Consider the following 20,937-nt stretch of genomic DNA (forward strand, 5'->3'; position numbering starts at 1 on the left):
GGTGTGCGGGCCTCGGGCCCGGCTGCGGGCCTGCCCTGCGCCCCCGGCAGACGGGAGGGAGGTTGCCGGAGCCTCTCCGTGCCCGCTGCCATTCGTTGAGCGAACGGGCATCTTGTTTGCTCGCTGGCGAGCGACGGGGTGCTGCCCTAGGGAGAGACGCGTCCTGCCCCAGACAGCCGACAGGCAGCGCGAACAGTGACTTCGGGTTTGGCCGTGGGGTGCGCAGCTTGGGAGAGGAGGGAGGAGGCAGGATGGTGAGGGGGGGCCAGCGGGGCAGCGGGAAGCCCGCCCTTGCTCACACCGGCGCTGTGGCCTCCTTGGAAGTGCCGCGTTAGGGAAGGCCTGTGCCCTAGTGCCCCACGGAGCGCGCAGGCTGCTGCTGCTCTCAGCCACGCCAAGCTCACCCTGCCCAGGATCTGGCTATTAAGCAACACAAGGATGTAAATATTTTCCCTTTCTGAACTGCGTGTTGATTTATACCTATTACTTTAATTTATTTCCCCTCCTAACTGTGATGTTAAAATCATACTTCTCTCAGGGAAAGGAAGTGAGAACAAGACTGTGAATGGTGAGAGATGTGAGACAGGAGGTGCACCAGATGCTGTCATGGAGCTGCTGGAGTGAGGAGAGGAGTGCGCTCATATTCCAAACTCAGATAGTCACTTGGTGATTTCACTGCCAAGCCGGTGGTGTCATGTCCTCCCCCAAGATGGGGATACAGCACTGTCCTTATGTTGACAGTCGTTCCCCAGTCTCTGGAGTCATCCATATTTCTCCTCTTGAACTGGTTTTAAAATTAATTTTTGTTTTACAGTGTACCTCAGAAGCTACACCCTGTCCTTCCCCAGCAGTCTTTTTACCAAGGGGCATCTGCGAGCAGCAGCGCACAGTGACTGAGCACCTCCGCAGCACCCTGCAGGGAGGCAGAGCTGACGTGCTCAGGCCCAGGAGCATTCAGTGCCTTGAGGGGGCTGCATAGGATAAAGCACCATTATGGGATATGCAAGTGACAGCAGCTTAATTACAAACTGGATGAGGCTGGAATGTTTTACGCCTCTGACAACAGTTTAGGATACCATATTATCAGCCTTGTCCAGCTCTTACATGCTGTTTTATAAAGGGCAAAGAACCTGTAATCAATGCTGCTGTTCCCTCTGTGCAGTCCCTGTGCCAGTCCTGCTCTGTTTATAGGGTGCCTGCAGAGAGGACACACAAGGACATTTCCTTCTTCCCCTGCCCTGTGCAAGGGGTCTCCACCGGACATCTGCCTCCCAGAGAAAGGGAGGAGGCAGTGCGGGATCTTCTGCTGACTCTTTGGGACTGGACTTACGCTTCAGAAATTGTGGGATTGACTCAGGGTGTTTTCATTTTATAATTGAGCACAAATTCCAGTGCAGCCGTTGTGCGTCTGCTCCTTTCCTGGGCAGAAATACCTGCTTCTCTCTTGTAAGTGCTGTATAAATCCCATAGGCAACCCTGCTTATGCACTGGTTTCAGGATGATTCCTCATGGCAGAGAATTTGCCTTGGAATTGAGACTGCGGGGCTGGGTACCCCTCTTTGATGTTCCTCGATTTTCAGATACCAGCTACAGTGAATAGCTTTGAAATTTTTACCAAGACAAAACTCCCCTTTGCCTTGAAGAGGACATCCAGCCTTGGGCATGAATTCACAATCGCTTGCAGTAAAAAGAGCTTGTTCTTGTTAGTGTCTGGTTGGTCTGGTTGGTTGGTTTTCAGATTGAGCCAAATGGTTATTAAAATGGATGGTGCTCTTGTTCTGGCAAGCTGTCACTTCACAGTGTGCCCGGTTGTCTCACTGTGCATGCTTTCCCAGCCCGCCTCCCCGGCTCCAGGGGCAGAAGATAAGCCAGCAGAAAACATTCTCTCTAGCCAAGTGTTTGTCTGAAGTGTCCCAGCTACTCTGGAATGACTAGCATCTTTTCTCTCTATCCCTTTTCTGCATTTGCATGTTCCCATCACATCTGAAATTGAATGATGAAATATTTTTGAAGTAAAGAAAGCTACATGTGGCATCAGATTGTTGCACTGTGAGTGCCACCCTCTACTCTGTGTGTGTGTGTGTGTGTGATAAGTGAGGGTGTCACTTATGGTTCAAATAACAAGGCAGGACATCAGGCAGACTTAACAGCTCAAAGATGGAAAAAGACCAACCACTCATACCCCTCCACCAACCCCAATTACTCTATTTCGTTCTATAGAACCAAATGTCACTGTGTGACTGCCACTAGGATATGACTCCATAGGTACCGCTGTAGTGCCTGAGTGTACCTCAGACTGTGTTACTGACAGCCTGCCAGGGAGCAGGGAAAACTGTATGAAGGAATACCATCGAGTGGCTTGGGTGAGTCAGGACTGTGGCATGAGGCCCCCTCCTGGTACAGGAGGAGCAGGGGACAGACAAGGAGGATTGGCCTTGCATGCAGTGTAGATGTCTTTTTTTCCCAAATTGGCCATTTCCCTGTATTGTAGGTAGGGGACCAGGCTAAATGGGTGTTAGTGGCCTCCTTTGATTATGATAACCCCAGTGTTTCTGGGGTGGTTAGGTACTGCCTGCAGCCGGTAAGGAAGCAGAGGGTCAGAAACAGGACAGGAGTCACCAGGCTGCTGGCTCCTCCACCCACCCTCACTGCCAATGGGATTTTGGTTTGGGAGAGACTGTATCTTCCTTCTTCCATCATGAGGAAATATTTGCCTTTGACAGCACACTGGCACCATTGAATCATTCAGGGTGGGAAATCGGGCTTTCAGTTCAATTTCAGCTGGTTTAGTGTCCCATAATGACAAGGAGGGGACACAGGATTTTCTAAGTTGTGCAGCTCTTGCAAGATCCCCTGAACAGGCAGTGACCCAGCCAAACCCCGTCTCCGCTGCATAGTCCGCTGAGCAGAGGCGAGTGTCCGAGAGCGGTGCAGGGCAAGGATGGCCAAGGCGAGCCCTGCACTCCTCGTCATCGCTGGGCAATGTGCTCCTTTGCCATGGGGTAGGAAAGAGCTGGTTATTGCAGGTGGCTGCAAAGGTCCCATCTGTACCTATTTGCCCTGTACATTGCTATTGTGCCCGTTCAGCTGGGTTGCAGGACCTGGGTTCCTCAGGGAGAGGCCTTGGGGAATATTTTCTTGCTAGAAGGTAGAATTGACCAGACCAAAAGGCTACTGTTGACCAGTGTCTTCTGAATTAATTGCCCAAAAGAGTATATTTCTGTCAACAATAAACCTGCATCACCACCAAAATACCCTTTTTTTTTTTTTCTAGATAATGCATGTCTCTCTTGCAAAAATGTTCCGTGGCTTTGGTTTCACAGATCAAGATGTGGATTATGCCCTTAGCTGTCAAAAAGATTATCTTCTCAATGTTTATGAATTTACTTTAGTCTGTAAGTGTGGTCCAGTCAAGAAAATATCCCTGTAAAATTGGAATATGGCCATGACAAGATTCATCTCTTCCCGTGACATCCATCTGAATGCTGGTCAGTTTACAAGTCAAAAAAAAAAAAAAAAAAAAAAAAAAAAAAAGATTTCTGTGATTGCCATTGCTACAACTTCACCCTGGCAATGATATGATACTAAGTTTGTTCTGAGCTTTGCATTCCCTCTGGACAACTGATCCTGCAGGCAGGAGTGACCAGCAGATTGCAGCAGGACTGTGGGAGGCAGAGCCTGCTCCCCCTTCGAGCTGCCCAGCTCTGGAGGTTTCCTGTTTGCATGCCTAGTGTCACACTTCTGCAGGGGCAGTTTGAAGAAGAATGACTTCTTAAAGTCGCTGTTCTGGTCTTAGCCCTGGTGTAAGGGTTTGGTGTAAGTATACCACACCTTCTCCTGAAATCGTGCTAGATTGAGAGTCTTCTGTGAATTCAGCTAGATGTGGGTTAGGCTTTACGTCTGTGTTTGGGAACTCTGCCCAGACTTATCCACAAAGTCTTACCTAGATTTCTCTCTTTTTCTCTTTTCTCCCCTTCTAATTTTTGCCTAGTACAGGTTTTGGTTGGCTGTCCAAGATCTCAAGAAACAACCTCTACAGGACGTAACCACCAGAGTGGAAGAAATCTGGCAAGAGTTTCTAGCTCCTGGGGCCCAAAGTGCTATCAACCTGGATTCCCACAGCTATGAGAAAACAAGCCAAAATGTCAAAGACCCAGGGAGATACACATATGAAGATGCACAGGTTTGTTTTTGACTTTGTGGAACTGCTGCTAATAAAACTCTCAGTTTTACTGTGATATTCTACTATCACATTGTCACTGCTCACTTGTAAGAAAAAGGAGATGCACAGTTGGAAGTGACTTTGAGAATATCTATTCAAGCTGGGTAAATGATATTTTCTTTGAATCTATCAGTTATAACAGGCTAATGCTCCTCTGGGAACAAATGTTCCAAAATTTACAAGTCTGCAAGGCACAGCGAGCTGGAGCTATGTCTCAGAGAAAGCAGAGATGAAAGAGTGCTATAAAGTTCAGTTTGGCTCTCTGTACTCCCTGTCACCAAAGTCTGGAGTATTTACAGAATGGCTGATATCATATCAAAATCCTGGTTAATATACTTTTTTATCTTTTATTTATTTATAGCTAATTATATCCACCCCTGCTGCCAAACCCCAAATACAGCAACTCCCTCCAACACAGCTAGAAACTTGTCCACCAGACAATACCTTAGAATAAAGATAGGACAGTAGGCAATGCAGTGAGCTTAATCCTTCCTTCCTAAGGGCCCCAGATTTATCAGGGAAATTTTGCAGATAAACTGTACACAGAAAATGCCTTTAGGAAAACAGATAATTTGAGAAAAACTGCTACAAGCAAGGATAAAGCTGCATAACCTTCTGAGAAAGTGAAAACATCATTTTGTGAAGGCTAAAAAATAAAAAGGAAGGAGGGATCATTTGGCAAATATTACCGGGGCCACAATTAAAAGATATCCTCCTCATAATCATTTTTATCAAAAGCATGTAGTAAAACCAACAGCAAATGAAAAGAATCCTTGTTCTTATACTTTCTTTAAATTGGCGTTCAAAGGCAGTTCTTCAAAATACTCCACTAACAAAATATTTCTGTCTCAGGGGAGATGTTGTGGACCACTTATACAAGGTTAGGCAATGAATTTTTCAAACCAGCATCAAATACTGTATTTTCCTGAATGCAGTCTTGCTCCTTGGGGCTGGCATAGAAGGAATCTATGCAAAGTTTCAAGGCAGTCCCCTGTGATTGTCAGGCAACTTAAATGTTCTTTTTAAAGCTGAGAAACACAGGAGAATGAAGACATTCTGGCTAAGATGTATTTTTTGCTTTGCAGTTAACAGTGAACAAGAACTGCAAATTTGCATCACCTGAAAAAAAATTATGATGGCAAAATGCAGGCTAAAGCAGATAGGTGAATAATGGGGGAATTGATTAAACTGATAAGTAGAAGTACTGAGAATAAGATGGATGTTTAGACAATGGGTATTTAATCAGAAGAAGACACGGAGGATTTAGGCTTGAACTGATCAGTTCACAATGTAATTGCTATTCAAAGGGGAGTTGATGAAATCAAGCTGGAGCTCTTGCAGTTAGACTGCAATTTTAGCTCCTTGGGTTAATTTTATTGCTGATGGATCTCCTCAATTCATCTGTTTTGGTTCACAGACACAGAAGTATGAGGCAAAGGTAGAACTTCAGGCCCAGCTATGGTCCTCTTGGAGACTGAATCTGTGCCAAGAGACGATAGGGCAATGAGGAAGGTGAATGTGGTTACATTTCTGTGCAGTGGACTTCTGGTAGCTTCCAAAGGCCAAGGAACCTGTTAGTGACTGCTTGACCAGATAGCTAAGAAGGCTGTCTAACAAAAACAGGCAGAAACAGGACACTTGCTGAAGGGTGTGGTGCCCTGGCAGAGCTGGAGCAATGTTGGCTTGTACTGGCTCACCATGGAAAAAGGAAATTTTTGTTTGCACATCCACTTCATGGGAGCCAGTGTAGGTCCCCCCAGTGCACTCTCAATCTCCCAGGTACTGTCCTGGTGTTTCCTCCAGGTCAGCCCTGCCACCTCAGGGGCTGTGTTGTCCATGAATCTGCAGCAGGTTGTAGCCCAGCTGCCTTATCTCAGCACCCTGGCACCAGAAGCCCATGAGAGCTCCCACACATCGCACATTCCTAGGGACTCAACCAGACACAAGCAGTCAAAACACCCCACGTGGGAGGGAAAATATGAGTGTTGTCCTGTCCTGTGTAGCTTTAGCACAAAGAAGAAAACAACTGAAATGTCCTTGTGATTAAAGAACAAGAAAAAAATTTAGCTTACTGAACAGCACATTCTTTGAATGCCTGCAGCTCTGAGATACTAAGAGGAAAGAAAAGGTTTGGCTGAACTGAGAAAATGAAATTGCTGCTCCTGCAGTGGAAAAATAGGAGAAAGTGATGTGGCACTCTAGCCCTTATGCTGACCTGGGAGACCTGCAAAATGCCAGTTTTGTGTAAGAAGCACTGGGAATGAACACATTGCTGTGCTTGGGAAGGGGAAGGTGTAGCAGAGCACAGTATACTTCAGGCTAGTGAATGCATTATAACCATAAGTCAAAAGCAAAGCATCATCTGTTACCAGGTGCTTAACAGTCTACATGGATGTGCTTCTTTGCACAACCTTGGCTCCCAGCCCCAGAGAGCTCTCCCAGCTGCTGCACGACCATCTGGTAAGACAACTGGCCTAGAAGAAAACAGGGAAAAAAAAGGGCTCCCAACAAATGTGCCTCTCACTTAAGACCTCTTCATCCCAGGGCCACTCATGCTCTGAAGGCAAATGGTTCCTCTATTTAAGAAAAGTGACACTGAAAATCTCAGCTCCAAATGTCCTTGAAGGGCTCCAATTCCAAACCTGAATTTGGTGTGCATTTATTACTTCAGACAGACCTCTCTCTAAGATGGATTCCTATATTACAGAAGCAAGTGCCTTGCCATTTCCCCATCCCAGCTTAAGATATTTGCCCTGCTCTATGTTCCTTGCCGCTGCTGCTGTGGCACTCTGCAGTCCGGCACTGCTCTGCTTGCACAGAGCTGCCTTCTCTTGCTGTGTCTTCTGTGAGTGCCCTCGCCCACCCCGTGCCTTGCTCAAGCTGTGCCAGCTCGCCTCGGCTCCAGGCCAGTGTGCTGTGCCAGCTCAGCCTGCGCTCACCTCCCCCGGCCACCCATCCTCGAGCAACACAGCCCCTGCTTCCGCCTCTGTCCTGATCATCAGCTCTGCCAGCTCTCTTGATCTGCAGCACCTTTTGTCATCTTAGTGCTGAGCCCCTCCAGAGGCAAGTCTGCCAATTTAGCTGATTATTTTTTGCTCTTAAACAACTGTCCACTGAGTAAAATATTATGATTATCAAACCATTTTCACTGGGAAGTAAAGCAGCTTTTAATACAAGGGGCACTGTCGGGAAAGGTCAGTTCAATTAAACAGTGAACTGCTTAGCAGGATGTAAGCTCCCAGAGGAGTTATCAGCATCATTGAACAACCAGTGTGGGGCCCCGCAATATGAAGCAGGCACAGCCAGCTCTGGAAAGTAAATAGGTGCGGGTCCATCTGAATGGCCCCTCTTGGCTGATGAAGCTGCTGACGGCCAAAGTAATTCATCTTTAACATGGGAACCTGAAGCAGTGAATGTGACAGTTGGGGCTTAACTGCACAATACTTTATTAGTTTTTAAACGTCCGACACACCCACTTTCAAGCATCTCCTTGCCTCCCCTGAAATGTCTTTCTGCCTTCAGAAAGTCTTTAATCCTTTCCTCAGTTCTTTAGCTTTGGGGACTAGTATTGCCTGGTGGTAATGTTTGCTTGTAGGGGCATTTACTGGTAGGCTTCAGAGCCAGGTATACTAGAGTAAGGTAAGCCATGCAGTTGTCTTTGGAATTACCTTCCTGTTTGCTTTATTCTTCTTCTTTAATAAATAAACAGAGTTTTAGATTGACATTCCTTTACCTGAACTAATCGGCTATTGTATCTGTGAAGATGATTCAGGGGAATTCAGTTCTAATCTGGGCTCAGTTAGGGATTTTAACTGTACTGTTCAGATCCTTGGCTAATTCCAGAGCAGATTTAGACCGTAATGACAAACTCCAGGCTGCTCAAACCAGAACTGTACCTGGCCCAGATTTGAATCACAGAACAGTTTGGGTTGGAAGGGACCTTTAAAGGTCAATCTAGTCCAACCTCTCTGCAATGAGTAGTGACATCTTCAACGAGATCAAGTTGCTCAAAGACCTGTCCAGCCTGACCTTGAATGTTTCCAGGTCATCTACCATGTCTCTGGGCAGCCTGTTCCAGTGTTTCACCACCCTCATTGTAAAAGATTTCTTTAAATCTAGTCTGAGGTTTAAGATTTGGGCCCAGTTCGTGCTCTCAGTTGCCCCAGGTTTTGGTTCAGTTTGTTCTGGGTTGTGATAGAGGTATGAGCCCATGCAGGATTCATCAGTCATCAGTCCTCGGTTTGCATTCTGGTCCCATCAGGAAGCTGGGAGTGCTGACAGAACTTGACAGGATCCTGTTGAATTCAAAACCAAACTCCAAGTGTAATCAAGGCTCCCTTGAAAGTGGAATGTCATTTTCTACCAAGAAGAGAAAATGAAGGGTGACTTCTCCTCTGGTGACTTTGTCTTCTCAGGCATGCACAGGACGTGAAAGCAAGCATACAGAGGAGTGTGTGCCTGGTGCCCATTCAGTGGGCATACAGAACTCTTTTTGTAGATCTTGAGCAAAATCACAGCATGGAAGGAAAAAGTGAAAATAATCATTCATTGTGTGTCTGTATCATCTTTCATGTAAGAACTTAAAGAAGCATTATTCCTAGTTTCTTAAAGTTTCACCCAGTCACCCCAGTTGCATGCATGCCTATAAAGAATGGTGGCTAAGGATGGAGAATCAAGGTAACAGAGGGCAGCCAGCAAGGGATCATGAGGCAGACCTGAGTGCTCTGCCTCGAAGGAGGGTTCAAGTCCACCTGAGCCAGTGTTGCTCAGAGACCTGGTGCTTGCACTACGGAGAATTGAAAGCAATGCAGCACTGCATCCATATATGCATGGTGCCCAGGCCAGCCTGGACATCCCTGTAGAGGTTAGAGGCTGCATGAGGACTTGACCTGTATTCTCTTCTCCTCCTTTGGTTCTGATTCTGTGGGACTGGAGGAGAAAATCCTTCTTTACGCTGCACTCCAGTTGCCTTCCCTGTGTGTGGGTTATGGTGACTGTAGAAACAGCCTTCACGCAAAGCCTCGCCGTTGCTCTGTATTTGTTACACACACAAACAAAAATGCAAGCTCTTTCCCTTGTGGATTTTACAGAACAACCTACAACCAAACAGAATCTAAAACCAAGAGCCCCACAAATGCACCCAGAAGAGCAATTAGGTGTCTGGAACAAAAATAGGAAAGTGCTGGTGGAGGCTTATGCTGGCGTGCCTGATGCTGCACAAAGCAGGAAACAAAAGACTTGAAGCAGAGGTCTACATAGGAGCAGATTACAGTGTCATTACTTTTCTGGGGTCTTTTTTCTAAATCTACGTATGCACCACACATCAGAAAGTACTTTTTTTTATCCTTTGCCTTTCATTTTAATTTGTGGTTTAATAGTCATGTTACATGAAAAGCATCTAACATCCAGCCTTTGTCTTGCTGTTGCCTTTCTGTCCCTGAAGGCATCAGGGATCAAACTACCCCCTAAGCTAATGCCCCTCTGTTACACATGGGCAGAAAAAGGACTAGGAAAATGCCATGCATCTTTTTGCACACACAGTGACAGAAGACGGCAGGTCTATCCAAACGAAAGATCATGGGAGTGGGGCGACAAGAACAGTCAGCATATTCCCACAGGACAATAGTCTGCCTGTTATTCGGGGTGTTGATCCTGCCAAGCTGGCTTATAACTACATGCACAGGCGATAACAGTGCCTCATGTGCCAGACATTTCCTAACTTCAAAAAATACCTTTAAAGGGATTACATGGGAAAGTCTCTAGCTTGCTTAAAAATTGAATTCAGCGCTCAGACTCTGGGACTCTTGTGCCAGTAGTGTGCACTGTGCTTCCTGAATGCAAGAAACAATTGCATGTCAAATCCAGAGCAAGAGCCTTTCTTCTGTGTGAAGGTCAGGAAGCAGCTGATGCTGTTCTGTTATTCCCAAGCAGGGCGTGAAAGTGCTTGCAAGTGCATCCTTTTCTGCTGGATAAACCAGGACTCCAGGAGTCCACTTCTCATGGACAGTGGGTGAATGTTCTTGCAGGTGACTCAGTTCCATACCTGCCAAACCCACATGCTGCAGGAACACTGCAGTCTTGAATTTTCCGAAGGGTTTGTTATCTCTTAAAGTGTTCACCCTTCTAATTAAAAAAAAAATAAAATTCAATCCCTGTGGAGATTTATCAACAATGCATTTCACATATCCTCTTTTCAGCCCACAGCAGGTACGAATGTTGTATGCTGTAGGAATAGGATCTGGTAGCACAATTTTTAGATTTCGATATGAGTTTGTAGCATGGACTCTTAAGAGCTTGAGCTCAGTCACTTAAAGGCAGTGATCCAGCAGTAGGTATTGTACAGCCAAAATGTCAATGAGGCAGGGCTGGTGGTCCCTATCTGAGCACAGCCACCTTTACTCAGAAGCTGCATGCTGCTTGTTTCTGTAGGGCTGCATCTTGCTCTGTCACCATCTCCTATGGGACACAAACTGTCTCAGTGCAACAGAATTTGCTTTCTGCTGTGTGAGGGATTCTGCGTGTTCCTCTTCATGACACAACTCAGCTTTTTGCCAGGATTTTCTTCAGAGAAAACAGAAAGAGGAAGCTGCAGACAGCCCTGCAAGTGTCAGGCTCTTGGTCAAAAAGTTAAGTAGTTACATCTCATAGCTATACCACAGCACATATAGGAGTGGCAAACCCCATCTTCTTTGCTGCAACTCCTAAAACCGTGTTGTTTGGAAGAGAGATGCCAGTCTCCAGATGCTACATGAGGTTGTCCCCTCCTCCCAGGCAAAACCTGTTCACTTGGGCTTTTTGCCAGTAGCCAGGATTTGGCCCATATTGAGAGAATCAGCCTCTTAGCCACGATCATTGTTCTCAAAACCTAAAGCTGCTCATATGGCGTTAGACTCCCGGCAGCCCACTCTTGTCTCCCAGGATAGTCCTTGCTATATTTAGGACTAAATCCTCCTGCAGTACCAGGCTGACCCCTTAACCACACAGCGCTCGACAACCCTTCGCCTCTGTAGTCCTCCGCACTGCGTCTGCCACAGACCCCCGGCAGCTCTGCCTTCCCATTTGTATGTTTGAAGGTATGAAGCAAACCAGTTCTCATTAATTTACAGAGGAGCCAAAGCTGAATTTATGTGTTACTTTTATCAATGCACTTTCCCACAAAAGATTTACATTGTGTTTCCAACTATGTATCTACAGGGCTAAACAAAGGATTTCTGTGTATTACTCAAAATGAGCTCTCATTGCTTACAGTTATCCCTCCTGCTAAAGCTCTTTCTTACGTTCCTGTGCCTTCAGCCCAGTGTAATTTCATTTGTGGCCTGAAAAGAGGTTTTATGCTTTTTAGTTAAGCAGGGAGGTTAGTCTGTATTACAGTATAATTATTCATCTTTTTTTTCCTTAGTAGCAAAACCAACTTAGTTGAGTGTGAAGAAAATGCACCAACTAAAACCGTGGGTGTAAATTACTGTGTCACTTAAATAACTTGAGAGTGGCCAAAAAGATATTGCTCAGATTTTCCAGAGCAATTCATGCTCAGGCCAAGACCCTTATGTGCCATTTACCAACCTGAAGCATTTCTTTTCTAAACTATAAATCAAGGAAAGCCTAGCACTCCGGCAGCAGCGGGAGTACCTGTTTACCCCTCGCCCTGCTAGATGGCAGTACTGCCAGGTACCAACCAGTGAGTCTTCGGGAGGGGGCCTCTCCCTGCTTAATGCATGCAGACAGCTCAAAACAGGCAGTACAGCGTTTTTGAGAAGAGTAAAATCCTAAACGCAGGGACCAGAATAAGCAGATCCAGAGGCTTTCATAGTGGGGATTTGGAGACATTAAGGGAATTGGAATAAACCCCCTGTTTTCCTGCCTCCTCCCCTCACACTGATGTTTTCCCTGACAGGTTCAGTCAGGACAAGTGTGAAGGTCTTTTCTTCTGCAGCTTCTTCACTGCTTGCCTCGTCTCAACTGTGTCTGCTACCAACTACTTCAGCTTCCAAAGCTGATACAGCATTTTTTCCTGCTTTCTCCAAAGTGCTTTTCAGCACCATCAGTTAGGCTGAATGGCAAATGATCATAATTGCTCCTAAAAACTGTTGCATTCAGTAGTGGCACAAGTAACTGCTCAAGAGGAGTAGGTCTCCTTTCCTCTCTTTGGCCTTCTGAAAGATCCTGGTGGTGGTGTCGTAGGGGTCCTGCAGATCAGGTGGGATTCCTGAGGATGGGCTGTCAAAGTGAATAGGATACATCTCCAACAGCACCTGGATAGCAGGTTTTGCTGACTGCAGTATGCATGCATGCTGGCACAGGGGTTAGCCTCACCTCCTCTGCCACAGATGTCCGTGCAGAGTAGAGGTGCTGACAGAAAGACATTAGATTGCTGCCAAGTCTAATTGGAAGGTGCAGCAGTCGCACACAGTGTGCTCAGAAAAGCATCTCCCTACTCTCTCCTTCCCACGTCCTCTTTGTGCTGTAGAGTCTCTTCCAAAAGCGAACCCTGGGCAGGTCCTCAGCTGGTATCTGTTATCATCCTTCTAGTGAAGGCCACGAGGCATTCACTGAGGCACTGCTCTCTCATGTGCAAATCTGCAGTAAATTCCTCCCCAGTGCCCAGCATACAGGTAGAACGAACATTAACATTCATTGCGGTTTGCTGTTATTTATTCAGTTGTTTAATCTACTGCTTTACGTTGCTTGTGGGCTTTTCTTCTAATGGATTTGTCTGACATTCTGTAAATCTCCTTCGAAGTTGACCAGAGGGGCAACTGCTGGTGTTCACATGCTTGCAATACAAAAGGGTCTCCAAATCAGCTCTCACTAGTTTCATACCAGGTGTTGGTGATGGGGTGAAGGGGTGCTCCAAAACAATCCAAAATATATTAGTGGGATAGCTACAGCAAGGAGGTTTCTGACAGGTTTATGAAGGGCAAAGTGGGCCCTTGGGACTCAAGTGAATCTCAACAGCTATCTAGTCTTAGTGTAAGGCCCACAGAATAGGCTAAAAATATGCTAAATGAGAAACCTGTGCTTGAAATGAGCAAAGAATTTGCAATTTCCCCCTATTCCCCCTTGTCATCTAAAGCTTACAGCTGTGTTTAGGCACAAACAGGGAAAACTTTCTATCAGCAGTTTAAAATTTAAGGGCTTTCTGGAATCTAGCTGTTGTTCAAAGGTCATGAGAACATTGTGCTTGGACTTCACAACCCCCAGAAAGTCTCAAACCTGCCACAAAATATAATAGTGGGTAAGATACAGGTGGGATTAAAAATGGATGTTTAACCACCAATGGTACTCTCATCTCATATACACAATTCAGAGGAAAGAACCAAGATTTTCTGCTAAAAAGAAATGTTCTTAACAGAGAGCACGATTCCTGAGGTCTGTCAGGTGCTTTGTGTGAGTCAGGTGTTGTTATTATTTTTTTATCTTTCAGGTTTTTTCCCACATATTTCTTTGGTGTTCCCAAGGTCCTGCTTGGCTGCCACCTGTGCCCTCCTCAGTGTCACTGTGCTTTGCCTGCAAGGGGGGAGAGAGACCTGAGAGCACATTGCAAAACACTGATTTGAAGCAGGTGCAGCTTTGAGACAGTTTCTGCTATCTCAACCACCTCCCACGTTCCCGTCTGGATTGCAAACTTTTTTTTTTTCTCCCCCTTTCCCCTCTTGTCAAGAAAATTTACAGAGCTTGTCCTTCATCTCTTTCCAAAGATAGAGCTTGTGGAAGGAAAACAGCTGAGAGATACTGAACCTTATCAGGGTTTATTTCCCTGCACTTAAGCTGTCAGCTGTCAGGGGCGGGATTTCCTCTTGGTTTCACGTAACTGTGGAAAAGATTTTTTTTGTGTGATTTACCTGTCTGGTTCCTTTGTTTTCTAATTCACAGAAGTGACAACATTTCCCCCTTTAAAATTTACTGTTTGTTCTCCTTTATATCATGCAATGGCAAGTGGAATGGTTACTCTCTCTGAAGTGTAACTCTCATGATACAAGCCTAGGTACAGAGAAGATGCTCAGTGGAGCCAGATAGCCCTCAGGACTGCTGCATAGTTCTTTCCCACCCATGGAGGAGGTATGATTTGGGTGCACGAAACACAAAAGGGGGTCTGCCTTTTTCTCAAGAAGAGATGAACACAGACCCCATTGCCTCTGTTGCCTTGGTTCAGGATCTGGGGAACAACAGTTCTGGGGATGTTTGACAGCAAACCCGCTCTGCTGGGACGAGTCTTGTAAGGGAATTGTTTGCCTGTTGGAGATTAAATCTACCATAATTACAAAAGCAGGTTATTGTGTCACCCTCCATGTTAGAATGACATTTCTAAATGTGCATCCATCCTCGCAGGGAAGCATCAGTACAGCCAGCACTCATCAACAGCACGCTGTGTGAGGGACTAAGTGATGGGTCAGTTCAAAAAGCCAGCTTGCCAAGACTTGCTTGCACATGTCAATCAGTCCCTGTCTCCGCTCGCAGCTGCTGCTGCAGTGGCCTGAGATGATGGCTTGGTGCTCAGAGATGGCTGGCAAGGCTGCAAGGGAGACCAGTGGGATGCGTGATGCCTTTCAGCTCCTGGCTAAATCTTAAAAGACTTACTTTTTCTGCTTTCTATCTGGTTTTAAAGGCAGGGTGTTACCTTGTTTAATGGTTTAATAGATCACTTGGGCAATTTTGTTAGATGATTGTTTTAAATTTTTGCTTTTGCGGTGTGACTCTCTAAGGGATGCTGTCTTAAGGCTAGATCAGGAAGCTGGGAGTCGAATCCCTACCTGGGAAGTGGTACCCAGCAACGGCTGGGAGACGCTACGCTGCCTAGAAAAGTTTCGTCTGCTGTTGTGCAGATGTGGCACTTGCAAAGGAATGGGGAACTTCGATAATTCTGGCCAGACTGCTCGCAGTACAAGAGACTGTAATGTATGTCCAGAGCTGCGGCTGCGTTGTTAAAACTTACACAAGTACTGCATTTGCTTTGTGCATTCAAGGAGCCAGTAATACTGAGCTCATTACCCTATGATAAACAACTTTACAAAATGCAGAGTTCTCTCGGTGTAGGGATGGGAAGGCTCAGATTTCTTGACATCAGTATCAGGTATATCAGGGAGCATGCATAAAGTGCATCACTAGATGCAGCAGTGCGTCATTGCTGGCTGCAGGTGGAGATTTCAGTCTTTGGTGAGATTATGCTCCCCCTCTGCCATGTGATAAAGAGGAAGAACAAAAGCAGCTGCTCAGTAAGAAGTTAGAGACCAGTGGGTTGCAATAATCGAAAGTGAGTTAAAAATCCATGATAGAAAGGGACAAGCTGAATAGCACAAATTGCACAGAGCAGCTAATTCTGTGCCCATGCCTCTGTTGATACGCCTGTGTTGCTCAGGCTTCCACAGAAGAATTTGCTCAGTTGCTAGACCTCCAATGTATTTATGAAATGAGGAGCTGCTAAACGCTAGCTGTAAATTTTCCCTAGAAAGTTGCAGATTCTACAAAGTATAGCAGCAAATAGCTTGGTGGCAAAGAACAGAGTAGACTAAAGATCAAAACAAATGTCCTAGCCACTGGTGTTTCCTGTTCTGCAGATAGATTTGTTGTGTAACTGGCCTGAACACATGCTGCAGCCACAATTTTAGCAGGAATCTTCATGGTGCAGTCTCAGCGGGGATTTTGGCTGCAGCAATGTAAGCTGGCCTGTACTGTTGCAAATTGGAAGGCAATCTTTGCTGACCTGAGCAACTGGCTCAGACTTCCAGTAGGTGCTTCAGAAATGCAGTGCTGTAAAATAAATGATCAGTGTATCATTCGTGCCTCCAGTCCAGCGCTTCTTCAAAGCAAGCCCTTTGAATTCTTGCAGTTAAGCAGTAAAGTTTGCTTCTGAAGCTGTGCATGTCCCTCCCTTCCCCTATGCTCAGCCTTCTTTCTTCATTAGCATTCAAAGCCTAGGAATAGTTATTCCCTGTTTGATCAGATCTTTGGTGAACAGCTGAAAGGTAGCGGTGTTGCTGTTCAGTGATGCCAAGATGTGAAAAGTAGAGAAAATGCTTCATACCAATTAGCTAACTGTGGTGGCAGTTGGGCTGTGGGTGTGCAATGGTCCTGCTTTTCAGGGAAGGGCTTCAGTTAAGAAGTTGGCTTGTGGTTCACTTATCTCAGGATCAAAGTAATTTTTCCCCCTTTCCACAGGCAGATATTGTTTTAAATTTTTGTTTTTGCAGCATGACTCTCTAAAGGATTGCTGTCTTAAGGCTAGATCAAGGAGCTGGGAGTCTGAGTCCTACCTGGAATTCAGTTGGATATTGAGTTTATACTGTTTTAAGGTCAAATACATGAAGTCACCTTGACATGAGCAAGAATGATAGTTGTCGCTGGCGTGCTGGCGGGTTATATGGCCAGCCTGGTGTGTTCTCCTTTGCCTGCAAACAGCTCATGTGGTCTGTCTGCACAGCAATAAAAACTGAATGTTATTTTCCAAAAATGTAATCATTGTTTTTCAGAGCAGACCCAGTTGTCTGACAGCGGGTAAAGAAACTGTTTGAAGTCCAAGGCAGTGAAAAAAAAATTAATCACATGTCTATCAAAATGTTAATCAGAATACCTCTGTCTCTCACTACCTTACCTCAGCCCCACAGCACCTTCCTGCCCACCTCAGCACCCCCTCCCATCAGTACCCTGCATGTACAGGGTGCTGCCCCACTTACTCATCAGTCTCCTCATGGTCCTGGAAGAGGAAGGAAAAAGACTTTTAGCTATATAGTTAGGTGTGCTTTTTTCCCAGGTAATTATGAAGAACTCATTAGAAGGACATGAAGTCTTCTTGAGAAACCTTAAGAGGTAACAATACAGGTGAACTGGTTGCAATATGGTTGGGTTTAAGTCAGCTGTATCCAGAGTTTCTGCTAGTTGAAGTATTTGAGAGAGCTGATGTTGAAAATCCTTATTCACACCAGAGAAATAGACAACCGTATCCACGACGTGCATTATTTTCCCTCTTCTTGTCTTAGTGCATACTTGGCTCATTCTGTCCTGAATAAATAGAACAAATGTCCCACAGCTGGATGTGAAATCTCATGACAGTGCTGTAGGTGAGAAGTATGAAGCTGTGCCCTCCCTTGTGTTTTTCTGCAGCAGGGAAGGGTGACAGTTGCTAAATGGCTTTATATGAGCATTTCTATTGCAAAATCTTGTGCTATCCTTCAGATAGTGCTACACAAATGAGGATTTGTCAGGGCTAGAAGCAAGTATGGAAATTAACCAGTAAAAATTGTTCCACACCAGGTTGCAGCTCAAAGGATGCGTTTATGCTGTGTCGTAGGAAAACCAGTGGCAGTTATGCCCCTCTTAGGACTACACCAAATAGTGTAAGAAAGCTGAATTAAGCAGTTCTTCTGTGTATAGACAGGTCATCACTAATTACCCATGATGGTGAAGATGAGGGAATTCTGCTTGGCTTGTTAACACTGTGAAATAAGCTATGTGGCTTCAGTCTGGTTTGGCTCTTCTAAAGTTTCATGTACAATGGCTTTAGGGCAGGAGAGGATATTTCACGTTGCATACATCAGTATAGATAAAATTGCTCATTAACTCTATAAAAGTGCTTCCTTGGGCAAAGTCTTAAGAGAAATGTCCAGGGTGCCTGCTTTTCTCTTGAGTTCTTTAGTGTATTCTCAGTCTTTATTTTTTCAAAGTATTTTGGTTTGATTTTCTTGGTGTTTGGGATAGTATCTATTACAAATCCAGGGATAATTAGGAGAAGGGATTCTCAGCAGGAAAGTAAAGCTAAGCAAGGAAATTGGAAAAGGGTAGGCATTCAGTTCTGCTGCAATGAAACACCACTTTGTAAGTTTGAAGATGCATATAGTAAGTGCTCTCAGAGCAAACTGGTATCAGTAGTTTGACTTGCTAGGGGAAGAAAGACCCTATGGGGGGGATTCATCTGACACAACCTTATACATGTGATGTAGCCATCCACATCTGAGCTAACCTCCCTGCGTAGTCACCAGAGATATGAGCTTTTTCTGGACGTTAACAGGTTGGCTTGCTTTACGTACATGCCTTAAGTGGAGATTAAGTGTGTCCAGGTATCAGTTCCCCTCCATGAATAGGAGGGGAGTGCTGGGTGATAGTTCAAGTATCTATGAGTGGTAAAATGGAATGTAATCTATGGGACAGTTTCTGGTGTTTATTTCTTCCTTCTTGAGACATCTCAGTAGTTTCAGCCTGGCTAGATGCCTGTTTATAACCTGGGGACTTCAGAGAGTTGCAGTCTTTGCAGAATAACGCTGATTACTGAATAATGTGTGCCAACCTTTGGGGTGAGGGCCATCTCTTTGTTTCGTGTTCCTACAGCCCCAGGCACAGCAGGGTCCTGCCCCAGGATGGACCTCCTGTACACTACCACAACACAGATAATCAATAATAGCAGACTTAATTAGAACTTTGATCAGTCTCTCTTCCTTCTAATTCGCTGTGTTTTAAATCCCTGTGATGTCTAAATGAGGTTTGATAACAATTCTCTGTCTCTCATTTCCTCCCGTCCCACAGGAGCACATTTACAAGCTGATGAAGAGTGACAGCTACGCGCGCTTCCTCCGTTCGAATGCTTACCAGGACTTATTGCTGGCGAAGAAGAAGGTATCTGTTGGAAAGGACGTGCTTGCATCTCTTAGCACCTCTTGATTCTCGCCTGCTGCTTGCTGCTAGTGTGAAAATGAAAATATTGTTTCCTTTTATTTTTTTTTCCTTTATTTAAGAAAGGAATGAGCACTTTTGTTTTCTTCACTGGGAACACAGGGTACGGCATCCGTATGTACAGTCTGAATGTGTGTTTTGGGGAAAACATGGTGACACAAGGTAAAAATAACATAGAAAAGTGTTTGTCTTGCACAGCTGTCACCCAAACTCAGTGCAGGCAATTAAAATTGTATCACCTTTTCCTCATGACAAAGATGGTGTCTGGTATGAGAAGCAGAACCCATCAATCTATTCATTACTGGTGCAAATCTTACCCATTCTGGTTTTCACCTCCCTAGCCTCACCATGTGAATTTCCCTTTGGATGCCTTACCTGTAGATCCCCCTGCAGTGTTTCCCATGCTCCTTTTCTTCCATTCCCTCGCTTTTGGCTCTCCAGAGATGTTTTTTTTTTCCTTGGAGACGAGAAATAATTGCAACCCATGCAGTAATCAAGAATTCCAGCCACACTGTCTCACAGGAGAACTGGGTTTGAGCTCTTTTTAGCCTTTTTGGTGTCTGCATGTGCTCTGCCAGCACCATGTTTCTGCCAGGAACCCCCAGTTCAGGGAGTGATTACATAGAGTAACGGCAGCTCCTGTCCAAGTGTTCCTTCCTTCTGAGGGGGCTGGGAGGTAAGCTACTGACCTCTGTGTTTGTGGCTGTGTTCAGATGTTTCCTGCCCCTCCTAACTTATCCCCATACGTCTATATGTCCGCCTGTGTGCATGTGCATGCATGTACACATGTATGTGTCCCACTTGCATTTGGCTCCCAGGACCATACATAAACTGACTCCTGACTCCTGCAGCCTGAGTGTGTGGTTTCCCATCACCATCTTCCCTGCTGTTTTTCTGCTTCGTTCTCTGTGTGCTGCCAAATTACATTGCATCAGCACAATACAATGAAATCCCAGTGGTATTTTTGTCCTGATTGTCATTGTGTGCCCTAAAAGCATGCATATGGTGACAAAAGGAGACAAACCCCTCTGTCTGCTGTGCCTGGGACTACTGGCAGGTGGATTAGGGGAAGGTAATGGAGGGCAGCAGTTGGCCTTATGTCTCAAAATGTCTGATTTGAGACAGCATAAACTAAGGCTGCTTACATTTGGAAAGGTTAGACCTGACTTACAGTTAAGAGACTGTGGGGAGAGAAGGAGACAAGGTCTTCTGATGGTATAAAGCATAAAAACCTTTGCCACCTTCCTACTCCTATCAGTTTATGATTTCCCCACCCCCAAGTCTCCATTGAACACATGAGGGTTCATGTGCTTGAAAGCAGAAGAGTTTTCTTCTCCCAGTTGAGCCCATTCAAACCGGAGGTGGTTGTTGTGGGGTTTTTTTGCAATCCTTGTTTGCTGTCAGATCAAGCCCTGGATGTGTCAGCATGACATCCTCATCCCCCCGCACACTGCCGGAGGAACAGGCTTTGGTGTCATGTTAACACAGCCGTGAAAGTAAGAATCAGGTTTCTTTTAGAAAGAGCTGTGGGTGCATGAGTAAACATAGCGAGGCACAAAAAAGGCAGGAGTAGATCTGTGCAGATGAGTTGTTCACCAGCTTCACATGATGCGGGAGGGGAGTTGATGTTACTCCAGAATCTGTAAAGCTCTTTGCAATCACGTTGCATTGTGTTGGGCAAGTGAACATTTCTGAAACAGTGTAGGTACAGAGATGCTGACAGAAAGAACATGAAGTTTCTGTATGCTGAGATACACGGTAAGATATTTGGTGCAGCTTTGAGAGGCATCCATTTAAAATTCCTCTAAATAGCTGAAAAGCAGAGGGAAGGAAGAGAGAAACCCAGTGACATATCAGAGCCTGCATGGATGGAGGATTTGGTTTAGAGCCTGCATATGAAGTCCTGGATTCACTGATGTGAGTAGAAATTCACTGCAGTTGTTTAAGACTTGATGAGTACGTCTCTCTGGGGCATGGTTATGTCTTGCCCCAAGACATTATCCTAATGTTGCCTCTATACCACACCACTATGACACAGCCTTACTTTTATTACT

At 45.4% G+C, this 20,937-nt stretch overlaps 1 protein-coding gene across 3 annotated transcripts in view; it reads left to right on the forward strand.

Moving 5' to 3' along the window:
• Window positions 1-20,937, forward strand: part of RGS6 (regulator of G protein signaling 6) — a 274,836-nt gene that overhangs the window by 228,302 nt on the left and 25,597 nt on the right. For all 3 annotated transcript variants that reach the window (XM_026850080.1, XM_026850082.1, XM_026850083.1), the window contains exons 14-15: window positions 3,997-4,183; window positions 18,737-18,826. In XM_026850080.1, the coding sequence (XP_026705881.1) occupies window positions 3,997-4,183; window positions 18,737-18,826 (277 nt within the window). The remainder of the gene's footprint in view (window positions 1-3,996; window positions 4,184-18,736; window positions 18,827-20,937) is intronic.

This window comes from Athene cunicularia, assembly GCF_003259725.1.
Source record: "Athene cunicularia isolate RWA chromosome 5 unlocalized genomic scaffold, athCun1 chr5_part1, whole genome shotgun sequence".
Classification (NCBI taxonomy): domain Eukaryota; kingdom Metazoa; phylum Chordata; class Aves; order Strigiformes; family Strigidae; genus Athene; species Athene cunicularia.